This window comes from Pseudophryne corroboree, chromosome 3, assembly GCF_028390025.1.
Source record: "Pseudophryne corroboree isolate aPseCor3 chromosome 3, aPseCor3.hap2, whole genome shotgun sequence".
NCBI lineage: Eukaryota > Metazoa > Chordata > Amphibia > Anura > Myobatrachidae > Pseudophryne > Pseudophryne corroboree.
In genome coordinates this window covers 212,554,975-212,580,457 of record NC_086446.1, presented here as the reverse complement: position 1 = coordinate 212,580,457, position 25,483 = coordinate 212,554,975, and the positions used below count along the sequence as shown (strand labels likewise).

The 25,483-nt window shown below is 45.2% G+C and overlaps 1 protein-coding gene across 6 annotated transcripts in view; it reads right to left on the bottom strand.

Moving 5' to 3' along the window:
- CCSER2 (coiled-coil serine rich protein 2) overlaps nucleotides 1-25,483 on the bottom strand; it is a 377,220-nt gene that overhangs the window by 187,238 nt on the left and 164,499 nt on the right. For all 6 annotated transcript variants that reach the window (XM_063958811.1, XM_063958812.1, XM_063958809.1 and 3 more), the window contains one exon: nucleotides 5,004-5,094. In XM_063958811.1, the coding sequence (XP_063814881.1) occupies nucleotides 5,004-5,094 (91 nt within the window). The remainder of the gene's footprint in view (nucleotides 1-5,003; nucleotides 5,095-25,483) is intronic.

Below are 25,483 nucleotides of genomic sequence, written 5' to 3'. Positions count from 1 at the left end.
GGAGAGCCCCTAGTGTGCATCCAGCTCAGCCGGGCACAAGATTCTAACTGAGGTCTGGAGGAGGGTCATGGTGGGAGGAGCCAGTGCACACCAGTGGTCTAAAGCTTTCTTTTAGTTGTGCCCAGTCTCCTGCGGAGCCGCTATTCCCCATGGTCCTTACGGAGTCCCAGCATCCACTTAGGACGTCAGAGAAATAACTGAAATGTAATTAGAAGTCTACGATTCCACACCAGTCAGTAAATTCTTAGTAAACATAGAAGAACCAAAAATCGACAGTAAGCAGGATATACCCTGATGCCGTCACGTAGGTGGTGCACCCACAGTCAAAGAATGAAAGACTCTTTATTGGGTGCACTCTTGGGAGATAAACAAATAGTTGACATAGATAAGGTACCCCCAAGACTGTCTATAAGAGGATTACCTTCAAAAAGCACTGGCATCAGAGAGCTACCACTTACAATACCCACGTGAGCCCCTGATCTATTGACTCAGTGAGGGACACAATACATTGTATAATTCTGCCGGTTGGTCCAAGATCAACGGGCATGATCTCAAACATACTCATAGACCACTGAACTTGCTTTTAATATATGTACTGTTTGTCTATTTGGATACATCAATATTTATTAATAACTATTAATTAAAAGTTATGTGTTTACACTGATCAATCTAAACTATTTGTTTATCTCTAATACCCCTTTTACACCGCCTGAAATATCCCAGGATTTTAGTCGGGAGCACACAAAATCCTGGGACTGCAGGTGGTGTAAACCACAGCTCCATTTTCCCGGGAATACAACCCGGCTTGCAAGCAGGGTTGTACATGGGTAAAACCCAGGGTAGGAGGCAGTGTAAATGGGTAAGCCGGGTCATCCGACCCGGCACCCATTCAGAGCATGGCAGACCTTCCGTACCAGTGTCCGGCGGGCGGTCGGGAGGCTATGGGTCACGGCACAAGCTGTCTATGCAGACAGCAGCGCAGTGCTGGCTAACATGAAGCGGCCGAGTCTGGGGACACGGCACATGCTTTCTATGCAGACAGCAGCGCCGTGTCTGCTGCCTGGAAGCACCAGAGGCTGAAGGCAGCACAGCAGCTTCCAGATTGCTGGGTTTGCCCCCAGAGTGACGCTCCAGAGCACCGTTCTGCAGAGTTTCCCGGCGCTTGGAAATGATGTAATTTCTAAGCACGGGGCCACAAGACACTGCAGTGTAAACGGTGCCAATCCGGGAATATCCCGGATCAGCACTGTGGTATAAAAGGGGGGAATCCCGGGTCTGACCTGGCTTGGAACCATGTTCCTAGTTCTGGCTCAGACCCAGGAATTTGGTGTAAAAGGGATATTAAAGTGCATCCAAAAAAAAAGTTTTTTCTTCTTGTATAGTTAACTGAAATATATACATTTTATTTTAGTTTTAGATGCAGATACGCATAATTACATGACTGCACTTTTTGTGTAGTCTGTGATCTTTAATTTAATCTCAGTAAAGCAATGTAATAATAAATAGACAATAGAATGTGACAGCTAAATTAACACTTTACTGGAAAACTACTTAAGTTCAAAACAAAATGTGCTTTTTAGAGCTGTCCTTTACAAACAAACAAGTAACTAGATATGTGCCCAGGCGCACATGGGCACCACATGGCTAATTCTTTCTGCCCAACAGAGTCTGATGAAACACTGGGAAATGATAGAATATCTGTTCGAATTTTGAAACAAAAAGACTGTATTCAGTTAGATGCAACCTACTATTGGCTGTTTTCGTGCCAATTACTGTAGGCTCATTCTGACTGTCCCTCCGAGATACACTCAAGATCCCGTGTAGCCAGGATCCCACAACAGATGGTTAGACTGCAGTTTTAAGTTAAGGCTGTGGGGAGGGAGGGTTAGGGGGCCATGTGGGAAACGTATGTAAACTTATCTTCCGCAGTCGTGATTCTGCTCATCGGGATGCCGCGGTCGGTATACTGACCGCTAACATTCCATACTGAACCTCTCTCTCCATAGGCTGTGAGCAGAATCACCCTTCCGTGACATATTCAGTGAGTTACTTCCGCAGCTAATTTAATCCGGCCCAAGCATTTCATATACGTAGTTTCTCTTATATTGCCTGCATCACTATGGGACTAGCAAAAACAATAAATGGTGTGTAATATTAATGTTAAAAGTTCCAAAGAAACTATGTATTACTTTACCCTATTTTAAACAAGGATTGTTTGGTCTGTTCATATTATCTTCGGGTTCCAGTCTATAGACAGTTAATCCGACAAGGACACAAGTCCGACAGGGTCACAAGTCCGACAGGGTCACAAGTCCGACAGGGTCACAAGTCCGACAGGGTCACAAGTCCGACAGGGTCACAAGTCCGCAAGTCATACACACACACAAAAAAAATATGTTTTTTTTTGGTTTTGTGTTTTTTTTTTACAACTTTTGCCTCATTTACTATCCTTGACACTGAACCCGAAGCGCGGCGAGCCCGCGAGGGGCTGAATTTCACCAAATTTGGGTTAAAATTGTTTAAAAACACAAAATAACAGAAAAAAAAATTATATTGTTTTGTGTCTGACTTATGACCCTGTCGGACTTCTGACCGTCGACCATATGGTGTCTACCTAATGACTATCTTTTAACTGTCTATGTGCTATACCACACCCATTATCTTCAGTAACTTTTACAGAGAGTGAAATTTTAATTAAATGACAATTAAAGGGGAATTTATTAAAGAATGTAGAGAGAAAAAGTGGGTGTGGTATAGAAGGTCTACAATGTCTAAGTTGGCAGTCATTTGGTAAACACAGGCAAAATATCGACCTATGAAAAGTCGACAGAGGAAAAGGTTGAAATTTTTTTTTATTTTGTTGGTGTTTTCACCGTCAGAGCACAGGGAACCCCAAATTAGTGTACCGTGTCCCCTTGCATGGCTCGCAAAGGTTACTATTCCCAACAGTAGTTCATGTGGATGGTAAAGTATGAAAAAGGTGTAAAAATAGATAGAAAAAAAAAAAAAAAACCACATAAAAGTTGTGTCGACAAGTCAACTTTTTGTCAGTGTCGACCATATGGGATCAACATATTGGGGGAGAGTCAAATGTTTGAAAAGTCAGTTGGGAGCCTGTTTTTTCCTATCTAATAGACAGGAAAAAAATAGACACCCAACTGACTTTTCAAACATTTGAATTCCACCCATTGACTGTCGACCTAGACATTGTCCGTCTGTACATTGGAATACAGAAAAAGTGCAGAGAAAGCACTAACCACTCAGCTTTTAACTGTCCTTTTTCAAACACAGCCTATAAAGCTAGGTACACACTTGTCCAATCCTCGGGAGATCCGACTCCCGACCAACTGGTTTGCCAGACATCGGACAAGTGTGCACCGTCTGCTGACAGACCAGCACACCTGATGCTGGTCGCCTGTCGGGTCACCTGGTTTTTAAACCTGCTTAAAAACTTGGCGACCCGACTGCAGTCCAGGCAACCAGCATTGTAGCGTGTAGGCTGCAGAGACCGGAGCAGGCGACCGATCTCCCAGCAGCCCACCCCACTATCAGCATTGCGGCAGTGTGGGATCCGGAGGGATCCCAGCAACATCCGCAGCTGCTGTTGGGATCGGCGGAGGGTATGGCGGTGGGGAGCAAGGTGGCAGACAGGTAACTTTTCCTGTGCAGAATTCGGCAGCTGCATCCAGTTTAAAAAAAATAAATTACGGTACATTTCAAGATGACAGCGGCAAGCCAATCACAGCTCGCCGCATCATCGCCCTGCCCCCTTGTGCCAGCTAATATTAGCCAGCACGAGGCAGAAGCTGGCAGTCCGACGGCGGAGGAGGAGTGGTGTAGAGCTCCTGGAGAAAGAAGATGCCGGGAAAGTCCTAGATGGGCAGGGGCCATGCAAAAGCGCTTAAAGGCCACCGCCCCCCAGGTGAAGGTGCTGCATAATAAATTATTAAAACATAAGGTGTCTTTTTTATTTTAATATTTCTTTTACAGGGGGCCTATAGTGTGCCCTTAATGACCCGCATGCTGGTACTTGGGGTTCTCCAAGAACCAGCGTGCAGGGCAGGTTTTCTGGGACCTGTAGTCCTCCTTTAAAAGACAATATTTTATTTTTAACGATTGGACTATCAACTCGGCACCCACAGCCCAGGAGTGCTGGAGATAGCTCCAGGCTTCAGCTCAGGCCTTGGGTGCCTGGGAGAGGGGAGACCCCTTTATTGGGGGGTCCCCACTTTCCCAGGAACCCCCACCCTGGGCTGACTAGTTAGGGGGGATGGATGCTTCGGCCACGGGACCCAGTCATGCATGGTCCCCTGGCTGTGGCATTACTCCCCTGCTAGTGGAGCCCGGTACTAGTCCTGAAATTATGGGGGTCCCCTATTAATTTTGTTCCCCATATTTTTAGAACCAGGGCCAGCTCCAAGAACCCAGTGCTGGTTCATTAAATATGGGGGAACCCTAAGTTTTTTGTTCTCTGTATTTTTTGGAATCCATTCCCCATCCACCCTTGACCATTATAATTAAATATATTTGTCATGAATATATCTCCCTTCTTCCACAGCCAAATTAATTTTTTCAGCAGAACCGTTTACAGATTGGTCTGCTGAAAAATTGGACAAGTGTATAGCGAGGATTGGCTGTAGAATCTGCGAGCAGGTCGGCAAAGGATTGTATAAACAGTGTGATCTGTAGTCTGATCTCCCAGGGATTTGACAAGTGTGCACCCATCTTAAAGGGTTAGAAGATGATTGGTTAGTGATTAATTTCTCTCTCTCCATGCTTTGATAAATATCCCTCTCAGTCCTAATTTTAAAAGCACCACCTATGTGTCAATGAATATTTAAGGATAAAATAAAAGTACAGTAAACCCTAACTACAACTTAAGGTTATTTAAACCTTTAACTCCCAAAAAGGTCTTAATGGGCAGCACGATATAACCTGCTAAAATTCTGCGCATAGAAAATAAGATAAATTAGCATGCAATGTGTCACTGGTGTAATACAAACCCAGGTCGCATGTGATGTCCTCTGGTAAATCGACATCCAACATAAGATCATCATCTTCTAAATCACAGGAATCTAGATTATTAAGGATGTCCTGTATAGAAATAAACATGTATTAGAATAAAATAAAAAAAAAGGTTTTAGAACACTTTACAACTCCACCCCCCCCCCACCCCACCAATCCCCATCCCCGAGGGCACATGATATCATTTGAAAAACTTTGATGTATCTTGGGTTTGCAGAGACATAAAGACAATCCATGGTGTATATCTGATAGTTAAAAAAAAATAAGAATTTACTTACCGATAATTCTATTTCTCATAGTCCGTAGTGGATGCTGGGAACTCCGTAAGAACCATGGGGAATAGCGGCTCCGCAGGAGACTGGGCACAAAAAGTAAAAGCTTTAGACTAGCTGGTGTGCACTGGCTCCTCCCCCTATGACCCTCCTCCAAGCCTCAGTTAAGATACTGTGCCCGGACGAGCGTACATAATAAGGAAGGATCTTGAATCCCGGGTAAGACTCATACCAGCCACACCAATCACACCGTACAACTCGTGATCTGAACCCAGTTAACAGTATGATAACCGTAGGAGCCTCTGAAAAGATGGCTTCCAACAATAAACAACCCGATTTGTTTGTAACAATAACTATATACAAGTATTGCAGACAATCCGCACTTGGGATGGGCGCCCAGCATCCACTACGGACTATGAGAAATAGAATTATCGGTAAGTAAATTCTTATTTTCTCTGACGTCCTAGTGGATGCTGGGAACTCCGTAAGGACCATGGGGATTATACCAAAGCTCCCAAACGGGCGGGAGAGTGCGGATGACTCTGCAGCACCGAATGAGAGAACTCCAGGTCCTCCTCAGCCAGGGTATCAAATTTGTAGAATTTAGCAAACGTGTTTGCCCCTGACCAAGTAGCTGCTCGGCAAAGTTGTAAAGCCGAGACCCCTCGGGCAGCCGCCCAAGATGAGCCCACCTTCCTTGTGGAATGGGCTTTTACAGATTTTGGCTGTGGCAGGCCTGCCACAGAATGTGCAAGTTGAATTGTACTACAAATCCAACGAGCAATCGTCTGCTTAGAAGCAGGAGCACCCAGCTTGTTGGGTGCATACAGTATAAACAGCGAGTCAGATTTTCTGACTCCAGCCGTCCTGGAAACATATATTTTCAGGGCCCTGACTACGTCCAGCAACTTGGAGTCCTCCAAGTCCCTAGTAGCCACAGGTACCACAATAGGTTGATTCATGTGAAACGCTGAAACCACCTTAGGGAGAAATTGAGGACGAGTCCTCAATTCCGCCCTATCCGAATGAAATATCAGGTAAGGGCTTTTATAGGATAAAGCCGCCAATTCTGATACGCGCCTGGCTGAAGCCAGGGCCAACAGCATTACCACTTTCCATGTGAGATATTTCAAATCCACTGTGGCAAGTGGTTCAAACCAATGTGATTTTAGGAACCCTAAAACTACATTGAGATCCCAAGGTGCCACTGGAGGCACAAAAGGAGGCTGTATATGCAGTACCCCTTTGACAAACGTCTGAACTTCAGGCACTGAAGCCAGTTCTTTCTGGAAGAAGATCGACAGGGCCGAAATTTGAACCTTAATGGATCCTAATTTTAGGCCCATAGACAATCCTGCTTGCAGGAAATGTAGGAAACGACCCAGTTGAAATTCCTCCGTAGGGGCCTTCTTGGCCTCACACCACGCAACATATTTTCGCCAAATGCGATGATAATGTTTTGCAGTTACATCCTTCCTGGCCTTGATCAGGGTAGGGATGACTTCATCTGGAATGCCTTTTTCCTTCAGGATCCGGCGTTCAACCGCCATGCCGTCAAACGCAGCCGCGGTAAGTCTTGGAACAGACAAGGTCCCTGCTGGAGCAGGTCCTTCCTTAGAGGTAGAGGCCACGGGTCCTCCGTGAGCATCTCTTGCAGCTCCGGGTACCAAGTTCTTCTTGGCCAATCCGGAGCCACGAGTATCGTTCTTACTCCTCTCCTTCTTATGATTCTCAGTACTTTTGGTATGAGAGGAAGAGGAGGGAACACATATACCGACTGGAACACCCACGGAGTTACCAGAGCGTCCACCGCTATTGCCTGAGGGTCCCTTGACCTGGCGCAATATCTGTCCAGTTTCTTGTTGAGACGGGACGCCATCATGTCCACCTTTGGTTTTTCCCAACGGTTTACAATCACTTGGAAGACTTCTGGATGAAGTCCCCACTCCCCCGGGTGGAGGTCGTGTCTGCTGAGGAAGTCTGCTTCCCAGTTGTCCACTCCCGGAATGAACACTGCTGACAGTGCTATCACATGATTTTCCGCCCAGCGGAGAATCCTTGCAGCTTCTGCCATTGCCATCCTGCTTCTTGTGCCGCCCTGTCTGTTTACGTGGGCGACAGCAGTGATGTTGTCCGACTGGATCAATACCGGTTGACCCTGAAGCAGAGGCCTTGCTTGACTTAGGGCATTGTAAATGGCCCTAAGCTCTAGGATATTTATGTGAAGAGACGTTTCCATGCTTGACCACAAGCCCTGGAAATTTCTTCCCTGTGTGACTGCTCCCCAGCCTCTCAGGCTGGCATCCGTGGTTACCAGCATCCAATCCTGAATGCCGAATCTGCGGCCCTCTAGAAGATGAGCCTTCTGTAACCACCACAGGAGAGATACCCTTGTCCTTGGAGATAGGGTTATCCGCTGATGCATCTGAAGATGCGATCCGGACCATTTGTCCAGCAGATCCCACTGAAAAGTTCTTGCATGGAATCTTCCGAATGGAATCGCTTCGTAAGAAGCCACCATTTTTCCCAGGACTCTCGTGCACTGATGCAATGACACTTGTCCTGGTTTTAGGAGGTTCCTGACTAGCTCGGATAACTCCCTGGCCTTCTCCTCCGGGAGAAACACCTTTTTCTGGACTGTGTCCAGAATCATCCCTAGGAACAGTAGACGTGTTGTTGGAATCAGCTGTGATTTTGGGATATTTAGAATCCACCCGTGCCGACGTAGCACTACCTGAGATAGTGCTACTCCGACCTCTAACTGTTCCCTGGACCTTGCCCTTATCAGGAGATCGTCCAAGTAAGGGATAATTAATACGCCTTTTCTTCGAAGACGAATCATCATTTCGGCCATTACCTTGGTAAAGACCCGTGGTGCCGTGGACAATCCAAACGGCAGCGTCTGAAACTGATAATGACAGTTTTGTATCACAAACCTGAGGTACCCTTGGTGAGAAGGGTAGATTGGGACATGGAGATAAGCATCCTTGATGTCTAGAGATACCATATAGTCCCCTTCTTCCAGGTTCGCTATCACTGCTCTGAGTGACTCCATCTTGAATTTGAACCTTTTTATGTAAGTGTTCAAAGATTTTAGACTTAAAATTGGTCTCACCGAGCCGTCCGGCTTCGGTACCACAAACAGCGTGGAATAATACCCCTTTCCCTGTTGTAGGAGGGGTACCTTGATTATCACCTGCTGGGAATACAGCTTGTGAATAGCTTCCAATACTGCCTCCCTGTCGGAGGGAGACGTTGGTAGAGCAGACTTCAGGAACCGGCGAGGGGGAGACGTCTCGAATTCCAATTTGTACCCCTGTGATACTACCTGCAGGATCCAGGGGTCCACTTGCGAGTGAGCCCACTGCGCGTTGAAATTCTTGAGACGGCCCACCACCGTGCCCAAGTCTGCTTGCAGAGCCCCAGCGTCATGCTGAGGACTTGGCAGAAGCGGGGGAGGGCTTCTGCTCCTGGGAAGAGGCTGCATGGTGCAGTCTTTTTTCCCCTTCCTCTGCCCCAGGGCAGGAACGAGCGGCCTTTTTCCCTCTTGCCCTTATAGGGACGAAAGGACTGGGTTTGAAAAGACGGTGTCTTTTTCTGCTGAGAGGTGACCTGGGGTAAAAAGGTGGATTTTCCAGCCGTTGCTGTGGCCACCAGGTCCGATAGACCGACCCCAAATAACTCCTCCCCTTTATACGGCAATACTTCCATATGTCGTTTGGAATCCGCATCACCTGACCACTGTCGCGTCCATAACGTTCTTCTGGCAGAAATGGACATCGCACTTACTCTAGATGCCAGGGTGCAAATATCCCTCTGTGCATCTCGCATATATAGTAATGCATCCTTCAAATGCTCTATAGTTAATAATATACTGTCCCTATCCAGGGTATCAATATTTTCAGTCAGGGAATCCGACCAAGCCACTCCAGCGCTGCACATCCAGGCTGAGGCGATCGCTGGTCGCAGTATAACACCGGTATGTGTGTATATACCTTTTAAGATATTTTCCAGCCTTCTATCAGCTGGTTCCTTGAGAGCGGCCGTATCAGGAGACGGTAACGCCACTTGTTTTGATAAGCGTGTGAGCGCCTTATCTACCCTAGGGGGTGTTTCCCAACGTGCCCTAACCTCTGGCGGGAAAGGGTATAGTGCCAATAATTTATTAGAAATCAGCAGTTTTTTATCGGGGGAAACCCACGCTTTATCACACACCTCATTTAATTCATCTGACTCAGGAAAAACCACTGGTAGTTTTTTCACACCCCACATAATACCCTTTTTTGTGGTACTTGTAGTGTCAGAAATGTTCAATGCCTCCTTCATTGCCGTGATCATGTAACGTGTGGCCCTACTGGACATTACGTTTGTCTCGTCACCGTCGACACTGGATTCAGTATCCGTGTCAGGGTCTGTGTCGACCATCTGAGGTAACGGGCGTTTTAGCGCCCCTGACGATGTCTGAGACGCCTGAACAGGCACTAATTGATTTGTCGGCTGTCTCATGTCGTCAACAGTTTTTTGCAAAGTGCTGACATTGTCACGTAATTCTTTAATTACTACCATCCAGTCAGGTGTCGACTCCCTAGGGGGTGACATCACTAACACAGGCAATTGCTCTGCTTCCACATCATTTTCCTCCTCATACATGTCGACACAATCGTACCGACACCCAGCACACACACAGGGAATGCTCTGATAGAGGACAGGACCCCACTAGCCCTTTGGGGAGACAGAGGGAGAGTTTGCCAGCACACACCAGAGCGCTATATATATACAGGGATAACCTTATATAAGTGTTACTCCCTGTTATAGCTGCTGTATTTATATATTAGCTGCCAATAGTGCCCCCCTCTCTGTTTTACCCTGTTTCTGTAGTGCAGGACTGCAGGGGAGAGTCAGGGAGCCGTCCTTCCAGCGGAGCTGTGAAAGAAAATGGCGCTTGTGTGCTGAGGAGAAAGGCTCCGCCCCCTTCACGGCGGCCTTTTCTCCCGCTTTTTTCAGGAAACTGGCAGGGGATAAATGCATCCATATAGCCCAGGAGCTATATGTGATGCATTTTTTTTTTAGCGATATAAGGTTTTTATATCGTTTTTATTGCGTCTCAGGGCGCTCCCCCCCAGCGCCCTGCACCCTCAGTGACCGGAGTGTGAAGTGTGCTGAGAGCATTGGCGCACAGCTGCAGTGCTGTGCGCTACCTTATTTGAAGACAGGAACGTCTTCTGCCACCGCTTTCTCCGGACCTCTTCGCTCTTCTGGCTCTGTAAGGGGGCCGGCGGAGCGGCTCCGGGACCCATCCAGGCTGAACCTGTGATCGTCCCTCTGGAGCTAATGTCCAGTAGCCAAGAAGCCCAATCCACTCTGCAGTCAGGTGAGTTCGCTTCTTCTCCCCTTAGTCCCACGATGCAGTGAGCCTGTTGCCAGCAGGACTCACTGAAAATAAAAAACCTATTTAAACTTTTACTTCTAAGCAGCTCAGGAGAGCCACCTAGCTTGCACCCTTCTCGTTCGGGCACAAAAATCTAACTGGAGGAGGGTCATAGGGGGAGGAGCCAGTGCACACCAGCTAGTCTAAAGCTTTTACTTTTTGTGCCCAGTCTCCTGCGGAGCCGCTATTCCCCATGGTCCTTACGGAGTTCCCAGCATCCACTAGGACGTCAGAGAAATAATAATTTCAGTTAGCTGAAGAATGCCAAACATTGCCATATGCGGTATACAAGTGAAATGTTGTGCCCAACTAGCATTAACAAAAGCATAAAGTAACATATCCGCTTCTAGAAGTACAGATTTACTGACCAATTTGCTCTTACTGCAGAGGAGCTCTCACAGGTTACAAATGAACAACCAGATGTGGATTTGCTAGGCAGCACTTTGATTTGTAGCTAATAGATTAAATGGCTCTCGGTAGCCATTTTGTGTACACTTAAGTAACACGTTCAGCAGCTGTTGGAGCAGCTCGTCAGGACCTATTTGAAGTGAATCACTCCAAAGTACACACAATGCTGCAACTCATTAAGGAGCTAATTCAACTAGTCTGTTCAGCAATCGGTTCTGACTTTGTACAATAGTCAATTTTATGCACTCAAGGTTCTGTATAATGGAACAGGGCAGGCAATTGTCTTTTCACTTCCAAGGAAAAGAAAAATACAATTGTTGGGAGAGAAATTAGAGGGTAAATGTTATGGTCCCCATTTGTGTTACACTCCTTATAAGCTCTTTGTAACACTCTGAATGTAAGATTCTAGAATGGTTACAGTAACAGAACATAATAAATGGTTAGTCACAGAACACAAATATGTATAGCTGCTTTTATAATGCTAAAAGAAAACTACAGCAATGTACAGAAATCTCCAGTATAATATAGGTAATTGCATTAAAGCACTTTTTACCTGTTCCCAGCTTTATGGAATACCTACATACAGAAGTTTCAACATTGCCAACAAGTGCGTACTGTATACATGCAACTTATTCCAAAAGTAGCAGAAATAATGGGATCCGGTCTGAAGATCGACAGTATCTAGGTCGACAATGTTTAGGTCGACCACTATAGGTCGACATGGATGGAAGGTCGACAGGGTTTCTAGATCGACATATGCTAGGTCGACAGGTCTAAAGGTCGACGTGAGTTTTTCACATTTTTTTCTTTTTTTTGAATTTTTTCATACTTAACGATCCACGTGGACTACGATTGGAACGGTAAAGTGTGCCGAGCGAAGCGGTAGCGGAGCGAAGGCACCATGCCCGAAGCATGGCGAGCGAAGCGAGCCATGCGAGGGGACGCGGTGCACTAATTTGGGATCCCGGTCACTCTACGAAGAAAACGACACCAAAAAAAAAAAAAATCCTCATGTCGACCTTTAGACCTGTCGACCTAGCACATGTCGACCTAGAAACCCTGTCGACCTTTCATCCATGTCGACCTATAGTGGTCGACCTAAACATTGTCGACCTAGACACTGTCGATTTGATGAACCACACCCGAAATAATACTGTGCTCCATTTTCTATTACTTTATACCCAATACAGAAAACTAGATGTGGCACAATCATTATAAATCTTCTGAGTTGCAGAGGTAGTAGCTGGGGTGTTTTCACCAGGTATACACTAAAGGAGGTTTGGAATATGCTGCTGGACAGCTTGCAGATTATGGGGAGTATTCAATTAGTGTCGGAATTTCTGACAGGGCGGAAAGACGGCACTTTTCGACACTTCAATATTCAACTGAAGTGCTGTTTTTCCCGCCCTGTCGAAAATTCCAACATGTCGAATAAAACATGGATGAGCAGAATCTCTGCTCATCCATGTGTTTTCGACCCCGCCACAGTTGAAAACGGGTCCATTTTCTACCATTCATTTTCATCCATAAGAAAGGGCGAAAACGAATGGTCGTAACGAGAGACGAAACGGACGGAAACGGCCCGCAATAAATACTGAAGTGTCGGATCCTAACGGTCGGAGAGGATCCGAGACTTGCTGAATACTCCCCTATGGCGATATTACATGGCTCCAGATATTATGCATCAGGGAAAGGCTAGCCAAAATTGGCTCACTAGTGAATTGCTGATGAGCCTTTAAAAAGTCTAGCAAATTTGAAGTAGGATGGCTTGGTGCTCCTGTACCAAGCAACCTGCAGCAGGAACTGGTGATCTTCAGGTAGCAGGCTAGAAAAGAAGACTGCAGCACTGAATGCCAGATGCGTCAACAGAAAATGGGACACCAGATCCAGCAGCTGTGCCTGACACTGAGGAATGCAGTTTCAGGAATACAGTGGAATAGCATTCTGTAGAATGGTGAAGCGAAACTGGAATTCAAAGACTGTAGTCAGAACCACTGAATTTTTGCAGAAACTTTGCTTAGCTCCTCTATCTGCAGCAAGGCATATTTTCCATTACAGAAAGTTACAAAGAAACGACAGTATTTACTATAAGGCATATGACTCCCTAAGTGCATCCTCTACTGGCAGTCTTCATTAGTTAATTACACTGACCAACAGATAACCATAGCAAACAGTCTCTGAAGTTCAATGAGGAAGCAAATTGGAAAAACCTTTGAGACTGACAAATAACTGTGACAGAATTCTTGATTTTGCACTTTGCTGAACAAAAATGCACATAGCAAAACATTAAAGAACACAAAAAACATCTGGCAAAGCGATCTGACAATCATCCTACTGCGTAATGGTCTAATCCAGGAGTATGCAACATGCAGCCGTCCAGCTGCTGTGGAACTACATATCCCAGCATGACTTGCCACAGTTTTGGCATGCCTCAATAGCAAAATTGTGACAGGGCATGCTGGGATGTGAAGTTCTGCAGCACTGGTCTAATCCTAGAGTCTCATAGGAGTTGACTGTGTTTGAAATAATATTCATGGTGACTGCAGTGTTTTATTATACTAACTTCCCTATAAAATTATATTTTATATGTATTAAATTTTAAATCTGGTCTGCTGCTCACCTATTATCAAGACCTGGATTGCCCACTAAGCCATGGTCTTAGACCATTTTCTGTAAGTGTAGTTAATAAATCCAAAAGACTAAGCTCACTTTAAACTCATTATCCTTGGCTAAATCAAATAATCTTTGTCCTAATTTCCTGTAAATACAGACAGCATAACAATGGGGATAATGCAGTGCAGGGGAACATATGTAACACCCAGCATATACTGCTGTAAGCCATCATTTGTTTTGGTAATAACACTAAGAAAAAGAATAACACGAATGCAGTTCATATCTATTTACTTATTTCCATGTTCTACTTCAATGACACAAAAGGTTGGCTGTTATTCAGTGCATTATAAAACAACTCGCTGGCTTGCAGGGATGACGCAATCTTACACAAGAAGCACTTTTCCTTATGCTCAAGTGCTTTAATGTTCAGAAAAACAGAAGACAGTAGTAATGACATTGTTTGAACCAATAATTCAGCTACCTTTTCCACAATTTGTACATGCTTTACTGATAGATGCACATTATAGCTTAACTGCAAGATTAGACATTTTGGGTAGAAAACACAGCTAAATAAATTAATTTACAACTGAATTCATCCATATACTGTATCTCTCACTCCGATTATAGGGCCTAATTCAGCTTTGTACACAAACCCAACGGTTTAAGTACAAATCCGATGTTTTGGGTCTACGCATGTGCAGAGTTTGTCCTGTGTGATCATTCACAGTCCACCCTCAGCTGCAGAATGACTGATGTGTTGCCATGTTTGGGAGGTGGAGACCGGGGCCATTCTACAAAACACAGACTTCCTGGACCCGGCAGATTGGTTCCGTCATCCAGTCTGAGACCTTTGCGACCAGGTGATCCAATGCGGCATCTTTGGATGCAGCACTTGGATCGCAGATGCTGGCAGGAGGCATTTATTTTTTACAGATGCCTCCTGCAGCATTGGAATATTTATGGCATGGTATTGTACAGCCACTTCCTGCTTCTGTTAATATCAACCACATCAGAATTGGGCCCATAGATAGGCAAAATAAGATATACTGTAATAAGCTAACCAGAATTTCCCTGATAACCACTAAAGCACATTTGTGGCTAATAAGCAATTTGCACACTGATGGATTCCGTTAAAAAAAACACCTGTCTAGTCACGCCAAAGAAACTATTCCTCTAGCGGTGAGCATAGGATATTCATCTCGGACATCTATTCTAAAACACTGATTGGATTGCCTTTCATCAAAGGGATACCGGAACCGGAAGTCTTTGTAGGAACAATCCAATCCTAAGAATCCATACAAACTTTCTATTCTTGCAAACTCTAATGTTGGTGAGGTATCTGCACATTTAATTTTATATATATATATATATATATATATATATATATATATATATCTTTATAACTACCATTTATTGATTTATATGTGAAAGAATATTCCTGATGTATGCATTTTAACTATTTTTATATTAAATTACCCATTATCAATTTAAGTATATTGTTTTGTAACTCCTATGAGCACTGCTTCAATCTTTTCTTCTTATGTTACAGTATATGTAGGAGATTGACTATCTCCATCCATAAGTAGCTGCTAGGAATAACAAACTTTGTCAGTGCCTGTACAGAACCCTATTTTGGTATCGTATATTTGCACTTTAACAAGTATAACCTACCGTACTTTATTTATTCACCTAGAGACTTTAAAATAGTGTGTGTGGGTCGGTGGGTGGGTGTGGGGGCGGCGGGTAATTTTGGTGCAAAAAATTCTACAGCTATGTATACAAAATACAAATGTTAATAACCTTAAACTGGTAAAACATTGTACTTCACAGACCAACAGCTCATTCACTATCAATATCCTAAAGACCACATCTAGTTTTTGGAGGAACCAGAATCCTGGGGAGCCACTTGAGCAACTCCACTGAAGCGACTCCATACAATGGTTTATAGTGGGTCAACTCCAGAACACATTTTCCAATATGTCAGAGAATGCTACTCTATTTTAGAAAATCATTAGTAATCTTTAAAGCCTTTCTTGGCCATACATTGGGCATGATCACATAACTTGCTCAATATTGCCTGACATCTAGTATAAGGAACAATTAGGATAGCCTAAGCAAGAATTTCATAAAGGGTGGTGCAGCCCTGATTCCGCAGCACATCAATCTTTTGATTACTACTTTGTAAATGACTCATACTGTAAGTGTAATTGAAGAGTGTCAACTGAAAATGGCTTATCTTATTTGTGGGAAATAATGTGAAAGAAAAGACATGCTAAGAACTCTTCCAAGAACAATCAGTCCCTGTCACACACTATTGTTACTTCTGTTTTTTACCTGCAATTATAGAAGATATAAAAATTATATTAATAAAAACTACTGTGTTATATAGGTACTGAATGAAGGGGAAGAAATTGTAAAAACAGCTTAACAGTTTCGAGTGATGGAAGACAACGTATTAATAAATCATGGAGAGCAAAACATTTTACAAATCCACAAACAAGAAAAGCTGCACAATCTTTTCAGAAAATGTCAAAAATGCAATTTGATTTTAGACTTACTAATATACCCTTTTCACTGAAGATCTTTGCTCTACTGAGCAAACTATATAGCGTACAAAACCCATAGTAAAGCATGTGCAACTCAAATGTTCTGTCCAACAATATACTGAATAACCGAGTAACCTTCAGCTCCTAAAAATATAGTTATGTGGTAAAGGCAGTGTCAGTATGCCGATATTGTGACACAGCCCTATGAATTATGAAATTTTTGACCACATTTTATGTTATTGAAGCATGCAAAAATAAGAATTTACTCACCGGTAATTCTATTTCTCGTAGTCCGTAGTGGATGCTGGGAACTCCGTAAGGACCATGGGGAATAGACGGGCTCCGCAGGAGACTGGGCACTCTAAAGAAAAGATTAGGTACTATCTGGTGTGCACTGGCTCCTCCCTCTATGCCCCTCCTCCAGACCTCAGTTAGGGAAACTGTGCCCGGAAGAGCTGACATTACAAGGAAAGGAAATTTGAATCCAGGGTAAGACTCATACCAGCCACACCAATCACACCGTACAACTTGTGATAACCTTACCCAGTTAACAGTATGGACAACAACTGAGCCTCACTCAACGGATGGCTCATAACAATAACCCTTAGTTAAGCAATAACTATATACACGTATTGCAGAAAGTCCGCACTTGGGACGGGCGCCCAGCATCCACTACGGACTACGAGAAATAGAATTACCGGTGAGTAAATTCTTATTTTCTCTGACGTCCTAGTGGATGCTGGGAACTCCGTAAGGACCATGGGGATTATACCAAAGCTCCCAAACGGGCGGGAGAGTGCGGATGACTCTGCAGCACCGAATGAGCAAACACAAGGTCCTCCTCAGCCAGGGTATCAAACTTGTAGAACTTTGCAAATGTGTTTGAACCCGACCAAGTAGCTGCTCGGCAAAGCTGTAAAGCCGAGACCCCTCGGGCAGCCGCCCAAGAAGAGCCCACCTTCCTTGTGGAATGGGCCTTCACCGATTTTGGATGCGGCAATCCAGCCGCAGAATGAGCCTGCTGAATCGTGCTACACATCCAGCGAGCAATAGTTTGCTTTGAAGCAGGAGCACCCAGCTTGTTGGGTGCATGCAAGATAAACAGCGAGTCAGTCTTCCTGACTCCAGCCGTTCTGGAAACATATATTTTCAAAGCCCTGACTACGTCCAGCAACTTGGAGTCCTCCAAGTCCCGAGTAGCCGCAGGCACCACAATAGGTTGGTTCAAATGAAACGATGACACCACCTTTGGGAGAAATTGGGGACGAGTCCTCAATTCTGCCCTGTCTATATGGAAGATCAGATATGGGCTTTTACATGACAAAGCCGCCAATTCCGACACACGCCTAGCCGACGCTAAGGCCAACAGCATGACCACTTTCCACGTGAGATACTTTAGTTCCACGGTCTTAAGTGGCTCAAACCAGTGGGATTTCAGGAAATCCAACACAACGTTAAGATCCCAAGGTGCCACTGGTGGCACAAAAGGGGGCTGAATATGCAGCACTCCCTTAACAAATGTCTGAACCTCAGGCAGTGAAGCCAGTTCTTTTTGAAAGAAAATGGATAGGGCCGAAATCTGGACCTTTATGGACCCCAATTTTAGGCCCATAGTCACCCCTGACTGTAAAAAGTGCAGGAAACGACCCAGTTGGAATTCCTCTGTAGGGGCCTTCCTGGCCTCACACCAAGCAACATACTTCCGCCATATACGGTGATAATGTTTTGCTGTCACGTCTTTCCTAGCCTTTATCAGCGTAGGAATAACTTCATCCGGAATGCCTTTTTCCGCTAGGATCCGGCGTTCAACCGCCATGCCGTCAAAAGCAGCCGCGGTAAGTCTTGGAACAGACAGTGCCCTTGTTGCAGCAGGTCCTGTCTGAGAGGCAGAGGCCATGGGTCCTCTGTGCGCATTTCTTGCAGTTCCGGGTACCAAGTCCTTCGTGGCCAGTCCGGAACAATGAGTATTGTTCTTATTCCTCTCTTTCTTACTATTCTCAGTACTTTTGGTATGAGAGGAAGAGGAGGAAACACATATACCGACTGGTACACCCACGGTGTCACTAGGGCGTCCACAGCTATCGCCTGAGGGTCCCTTGACCTGGCGCAATATCTTTTTAGCTTTTTGTTGAGGCGGGACGCCATCATGTCCACCTGTGGCAGTTCCCATCGGTTTGCAATCAGTTGGAAGACTTCTTGATGAAGTCCCCACTCTCCCGGGTGGAGGTCGTGTCTGCTGAGGAAGTCTGCTTCCCAGTTGTCCACTCCCGGAATGAACACTGCTGACAGTGCTTGCACGTGATTCTCCGCCCATCGAAGAATCTTTGTGGCTTCCGCCATTGCCATCCTGCTTCTTGTGCCGCCCTGGCGGTTTACATGGGCGGCCGGCGTGATGTTGTCTGACTGAATCAGCACTGGCCGGTTTCGAAGCAGGGGCTCTGCTTGACTCAGGGCGTTGTAAATGGCCCTTAGTTCCAGTATATTTATGTGTAGAGAAGTCTCCAGACTTGACCACAGCCCTTGGAAGTTTCTTCCCTGAGTGACTGCCCCCCATCCTCGGAGGCTTGCATCCGTGGTCACCAGGACCCAGTCCTGTATGCCGAACCTGAGGCCCCCGAGAAGGTGAGCACACTGCAGCCACCACAGAAGAGACACCCTGGCCCTTGGGGACAGGGTGATCAGCCGATGCATCTGAAGATGCGATCCGGACCACTTGTCCAACAGATCCCACTGAAAGATCCTTGCATGGAACCTGCCGAAGGGAATGGCTTCGTATGAAGCCACCATCTTTCCCAGGACTCGCGTGCAGTGATGCACCAATACCTGTTTTGGTTTCAGGAGGTCCCTGACCAGAGATGCTAATTCCTGGGCCTTCTCCACCGGGAGAAACTCCTTCTTCTGTTCTGTGTCCAGAATCATGCCCGGGAAAAGCAGACGCGTCGTAGGAATCAGCTGCGACTTTGGAACATTCAGAATCCAGCCGTGCTGTAGCAACACTTCCTGAGAGAGTGTTACGCTGTTCAACAACTGCTCCCTGGACCTCGCCTTTATGAGGAGATCGTCCAAGTACGGGATAATTCTAACTCCCTTCTGCCGAAGGAGTATCATCATTTCGGCCATTACCTTGGTAAATATTCTCGGTGCCGTGGACAGGCCAAACGGCAACGTCTGGAATTGGTAATGACAGTCCTGTACCACAAATCTGAGGTACTCCTGGTGAGGTGGGTAAATGGGGACATGCAAGTAAGCATCTTTGATGTCCAGCGACACCATAAAATCCCCCTCTTCCAGGCTTGCAATAACTGCTCTGAGCGATTCCATTTTGAACTTGAATTTCTTTATATAAAAGTGTTCAAGGACTTTAAATTCAAAATGGGTCTCACCGAACCGTCCGGTTTCGGTACCACAAACATTGTGGAATAGTAACCCCTTCCCTGTTGAAGGAGGGGGACCCTGACAATCACTTGCTGGAGGTACAGCTTGTGAATTGCCGCCAGCACTACCTCCCTTTCCATGGGGGAAGCTGGCAAGGCTGATTTGAGGTAACGGCGGGGGGGAGTCGCTTCGAATTCCAGCTTGTATCCCTGAGATACAATTTGTATAGCCCAGAGATCCACCTGTGAGCGAACCCACTGGCTGCTGAAGTTTCGGAGACGCGCCCCCTCCGCACCTGGCTCCGCCTGTGGAGCCCCAACGTCATGCGGTGGACTTAGTGGAAGCAGGGGAGGACTTTTGTTCCTGGGAACTGGCTGCATGGTGCAGCTTCTCACCTCTACCCCTGCCTCTGGCAAGAAAGGATGCGCCCCTGACCCTCTTGCCTTTTTGGGAACGAAAGGACTGCATTTGATAATACGGTGCTTTATTAGGCTGTGAGGAAACCTGAGGCAAGAAAGTCGACTTTCCAGCTGTCGCTGTAGACACAAGGTCCGACAGACCGTCCCCGAACAATTCATCACCCTTGTAAGGCAAAACCTCCATGTTTTTTTTTAGAATCAGCATCTCCTGTCCATTGCCGAGTCCATAAGACCCTCCTGGCAGAAATGGACATAGCATTAATTCTAGAGCCCAGCAGGCAAATGTCCCTCTGAGCATCTCGCATATATAAGACGACGTCTTTGATATGGCCCAGGGTTAACAAAACAGTATCTCTGTCGAGGGAATCTATGTCGTCTAACAGAGTATCTGTCCACGCTGCTACAGCACTACACATCCAGGCTGAAGCAATAGCAGGTCTCAGTAGAGTACCAGAGTGTGTATACACTGACTTCAGGATAGCTTCCTGCTTTCTATCCGCAGGCTCCTTTAGGGCGGCCGTATCCTGAGATGGCAGGGCCACCTTTTTAGATAAGCGTGTCAGCGCCTTGTCCACCCTAGGGGATGTTTCCCAACGTAACCTGTCAGTTGGCGGGAAAGGGTACGCCATCAGTAACCTCTTAGAAATCACTAATTTCTTATCAGGGGAACTCCACGCTTCTTCACACAATTCATTTAATTCATCAGATGGGGGAAAAGTCACTGGCTGCTTTTTCTCCCCAAACATATAAACCCTCTTGGTATTAACCGGTTTACTCTCAGAAATGTGTAATAAATCTTTCATTGCAATAATCATGTATCGGATGGCCTTGGTCATTTTAGACTGTAAATGTGCCTCATCATCGTCGACACTGGAGTCGGACTCCGTGTCGGCATCTGTGTCAACCATCTGAGATAGAGGGCGTTTATGAGCCCCTGACGGCTTCTGAGTCGCCTGGGCAGGCGCAGGCTGAGACCCCGGCTGTCCCAAGGCTGCAGCGTCATCAAACCTTTTATGTAAGGAGTTTACATTGTCATTTAAGACCTTCCACATATCCATCCAATCAGGTGTCGGCCCCGACGGGGGCGATACCACACTTATCTGCCCTTGCTCCGCCTCCACGTAACCTTCCTCATCAAACATGTCGACACAGTCGTACCGACACACCGCACACACACAGGGAATGCTCAGACTGAGGACAGGACCCTACAAAGTCCTTTGGGGAGACAGAGAGAGAGTATGCCAGCACACACCACAGCGCTATATAACACAGGGATTTTCACTGCTAATAAGTGATTTACCCAATAGCTGCTTTTTTGTATTGTTTTGCGCCTAAATTTATGTGCCCCCCCTCTCTTTTTAACCCGTCTTGTACCTGGATACTGCAGGGGAGAGCCTGGGGAGCTGCTTCCAGCGGAGCTGTGAAGATATAATGGCGCTGGTGTGCTGAGGAAGAAGGCCCCGTCCCCTCAGTGGCGGGCTTCTGTCCCGCTTTCCATGTAAAAAAATGGCGGGGGTTTTTACATATATACAGTGCTAGACTGTATATATGTATGTTTTTATGCCAAAGGTACTTCAATTGCAGCCCAGGGCGCCCCCCCCCCCCCTACAGTGACCGGAGTGTGTAAGTGTGCTGGGAGCAATGGCGCACAGCTGCGGTGCTGTGCGCTACCTTAATGAAGACAGGAGTCTTCAGCCGCCGATTTCGTCGTCTTCAAGCTTCTGTTCTTCTGGCTCTGCAAGGGGGACGGCGGCGCGGCTCCGGGAACGGACGATCGAGGACAGGTGCCTGTGTTCGAACCCTCTGGAGCTAATGGTGTCCAGTAGCCTAAGAAGCACAAACTAGCTGCAAGCAGGTAGGTTTGCTTCTCTCCCCTTAGTCCCACGTAGCAGTGAGTCTGTTGCCAGCAGAAGCCCACTGAAAATAAAAAACCTAATAAATACTTTCTTTACTAGTAAGCTCAGGAGAGCCCACTAGGAGCACCCAGCTCTGGCCGGGCACAGATTCTAACTGAGGTCTGGAGGAGGGGCATAGAGGGAGGAGCCAGTACACACCAGATAGTACCTAGTCTTTTCTTTAGAGTGCCCAGTCTCCTGCGGAGCCCGTCTATTCCCCATGGTCCTTACGGAGTTCCCAGCATCCACTAGGACGTCAGAGAAAGTATTTCTACAAATACAATTCAGTAAATGTGTGTACACATGGTGAGATCCTTGCTATGCCCGATTTTGACTATGCGATTTCCCTTGAACTCCCCCAGAGCCCAGATAGCACAGATTTTGACTATGTGCCAATGTGCTTTGTCTATGTACGATTTTGACTAAGTGGACTTTACTTTGTACTAGATAGTCAAGATTGACTTGCCTGCAGTCTATCTAGCCTTACGGTACCGACCCCGCGGGAGTGCGCATCGGGATTGAATCGGTATCACAAGCTGCCTAATACCTTGAGATGTGCACTAACTTTTCTTAAAATTTTGATTCTATAGTGAAAATCTTACAGATTTATCTCACTGTGTGTACACACCTTAATAGTGATTCAGGTGTGCTATTAACTCAGTTAAGTAACTAAACACCTAATCAAAAGATAAGCAATGATGCGATACTGTATACAGTAAACTGAAAGGGGCAGATTTAAAAAAAAAAAAAAATTCCATGGCTGCCATTAGATGGCGCCTAAAGGCAGCAATTAAATTGCCCAGTGGCCGCAGAGGACACATTTTTTTTCTCGCAACCTGGGCACTTTGGGCGTCCAAACAGGTGTGCCGGAAAATAGTGATGTTTGACTACTGTAATATATAGTGATGTGCGCAAATGAATGCCACGGTGACATCTCAGAGAATTGAAACTACTCCTATGAGAAGCACAATGCAGTTTAAAACAATTAACAACTGGTTTTTTTTTTTTTTACACATTTGACCACAACAGCAACCAGTATAGGACGACAGAAATTTATATTGTTTGTATGTGTATCTAAACTCAAAGATTTATGTCTAGAAAAATGCGCAGCAGTGGGGTTCATAAGCTAATCTCCCATTTTTTAACCTACAGATAAGAAGATTGAGGGATACGGTAAAACCTAACAATTTTCAATGATAGATTTTGGATCAAAATTGGTGTCTCTCAAATTACTAAACACACACAGCAATAAGTGGGCAAGTGAATTCAAAATATAGTTGTACAGGCCAGTCTATGGGCTCAGTTCAATTAGGGGCCAAGTTGCAGTTGTGACGGCTTAAAAATTACAGCAGCAGAACTCGCCTCCACCCACTCCCACGCGTCCCAATCTTGCCGATATTCATGTGCAGCCCTATGGGGCTGTGAACAAAAAGCCACGAGTCTGGAGTTACCGCAAGCAGCATATAGCCACACTTACTCGCTACTGCAAATAATTCAATTGAGCCCTATGTTTTTTCTAAATTCTATTAACGCTTGGATTCTTTTAGGTCTCTTAAGACTAGGGCCCACATTCAGAGTTGATCGCTCACTAGCTACTTTTTGCAGCCGTGCAAACGCATAGTCGCCGCCCACGGGGGAGTGTATTTTCGCTTTGCAAGCGTGCGATCGCATGTGCAGCCGAGCGGAACGTAAAAGTTTTTTGCAGTTTCTGAGTAGGTCTGAACTTACTCAGCACTTGCGATTACTTCAGCCTGTCCGGTGTCGGAATTGAAGTCAGACATCCGCCCTGCAAACGCCTGCGTTTTCCCTACCACTCCCAGAAAACGGTCAGTTGACAACCATAAACGCCCTCTTCCTGTCAATCTCCTTGCGATCGGTTGTGCGAATGGATTCTTCACTAGAAGCATTGCTCAGCAACGATGCTGTTTGTACCCGTACGATGCCCGTGCGCATTGCAGTGCATACGCATGCACAGTTTTGCAGTTTTTTTAACTGATCGCTGCGCTGCGAAAATCGGCAGCGAGCGATCAACTCGGAATGACCCCCTATAATATGGTGGTGTAAATGACTGCATTATTGAGATGTAGCAACAATTGTAAAGACACAGTACTTGAGACACTACCTAAGATAATGCAAATGGAAAAATACAAGCACATAAAGTATAAAAAAACAAAAAAACAAAAAAAAAAACCACACATTTGGATCGATTAGAGTGTAAAGAGTAATTACTGCCAAATTGGTAAAAACATCACTACTATTGAGTACATAGTCACTTAGGTGTCTAAGAAGGCAAATTCAATTCTCTGCATATTTTTTTTTTTTTTTTATATAGTTTGCAGTCTGCTCTCCCTGATTCCAGCAGGGTCAATTCTAATGCCTCAGTTAGGTAAAGGTTTCCTGAAAAGGCACCTCAGCACAAAATCCAGATCGCAAATAATATGGAGTACAATATTGAATATAAATAGAACAACGCTTATTGGTTTGTTTGGTTCATGTTAAATATAATTTGAAACACAGTGTGACTGTAAATGGGTGTTATTTTATAGGTCAGCAGGATAACTCTGCACAACACAAAACCAATGCATTATCAACACTTTTCAGCTGCTGCTGGTAGATGACAGATGTGGGATGCTGTAATAATATACTTCAGCATAAGGGACAAAAGGGTGGGGGGTGGTCATTAACCTAGACAGGTCATGGTTGCTCAATCACCATTTAACAGTAGCTCAATACAGTACTAATCTCTTTTCCGTCCCTGTCCATAAACCCAAATTGTTACATTAAACAATACTTCCCCACAGACCAAGAGATGTAGGCCAAAACTAGAAATCTCCAAATCTCTCATTACAGTTATTACGATAATGCTGACACTTTATATGTAGAGAATGAAAGAGACCACCAGATGGCAGACATATTTCAGTCTACGGACACTCCCTGCTGTGTACATTGTACAATGCATTTTAAAGGAGCGACTGATTTCACACAAGACATCTAAACTTGTTCATTATTATCTTATTTAACTTAATCTATGCCAAGACTGATGATCATGCCTGGTGACGTAACCAAGTCAAATCCAAGTGACATATTTAATGTCTTTGGAAAAACACAAAACATTAGTCTGTATATTTTCTGTGCTCTTTTAACATTCAGATCACTCCTTGTTTCCTTAAGTACTGTAGCTTCAAAACAAACTCAGACCTCATTCATCAGTCGGGTACTAAACCTAAAAATGGATATTACTAGAAACCGCTTTCCTGCACAGAACTAAAAGCTGCCTGAAGGCAACACTTCTCAGCAATACAACACATAAGAAACCTCTAACCTGCCTATAAATAGCAATGAGCTGTACATACAGAGCACAGATATTCTAGATCATAAAATTACACTTACCTCCAACCAGTCTATAGCCTTTTCACTACTCTAATCCAAGTAATTTTTATAATGCCTCGAAATAATTTAGGTATGGAGATGAAAACTTAAAACTATTAACAAAGTTTTACCA